At 61.1% G+C, this 486-nt stretch overlaps 1 protein-coding gene across 1 annotated transcript in view; it reads left to right on the plus strand.

Moving 5' to 3' along the window:
• The first annotated feature begins 320 nt into the window (after positions 1–320).
• The window catches only part of STOML1 (stomatin (EPB72)-like 1), a 4,102-nt gene continuing 3,936 nt past the window's right edge, over positions 321–486 (plus strand). Inside the window, exon 1 of the mRNA XM_009706664.1 lies at positions 321–468. Coding sequence (XP_009704966.1) covers positions 321–468 — 148 coding nt within the window. The remainder of the gene's footprint in view (positions 469–486) is intronic.

The following is a 486-nucleotide window of genomic DNA, read 5'->3' on the forward strand; positions in this document are numbered from 1 at the left end:
CCCCTTTTGTCTCCCGGCTCGGCTCCTGCCTCGAGGGTCATCGGGAGGATGTGAAGCCCCCAGCCCCCCAACTCGGGTGAGACCCCCGCAAGGAAACCCCCTGAAGGATTTGATTTCTTCTAGCAAGCATCCTATGCGACAAGAGCAGGGCTCATCAGCTCTTCTCTGGCGTCTCACTGCTTGCACGTCAGGGCAGGGAGGTTGGATCGCATCGGGGACTGAGCCATGCTGGCCGCAGAGGTGGCTGCGATGGCAGCAGGGAGCCAGGCTTAGAGGACTCTGAGCACCGGGAGCAGGTCCCCGTGCAAGGCACCAGCACCATGTTCAGCCGGTCAGGATATCAGGCCCTTCCCTTGGGAGACTTTGACCGCTTCCAACAGTCCAGCATTGGGCTCTACGGTGCCCAGAAGGGCTTCTTCTCCTTCGGATCCAAGCAAGACCCTCTGGGACCGGCTGGGAATACCACAGGTGAGTCCCGACCTTAGG

This window comes from Cariama cristata, unplaced genomic scaffold, assembly GCF_000690535.1.
Source record: "Cariama cristata isolate BGI_N322 unplaced genomic scaffold, ASM69053v1 scaffold21438, whole genome shotgun sequence".
Taxonomy (NCBI): domain Eukaryota; kingdom Metazoa; phylum Chordata; class Aves; order Cariamiformes; family Cariamidae; genus Cariama; species Cariama cristata.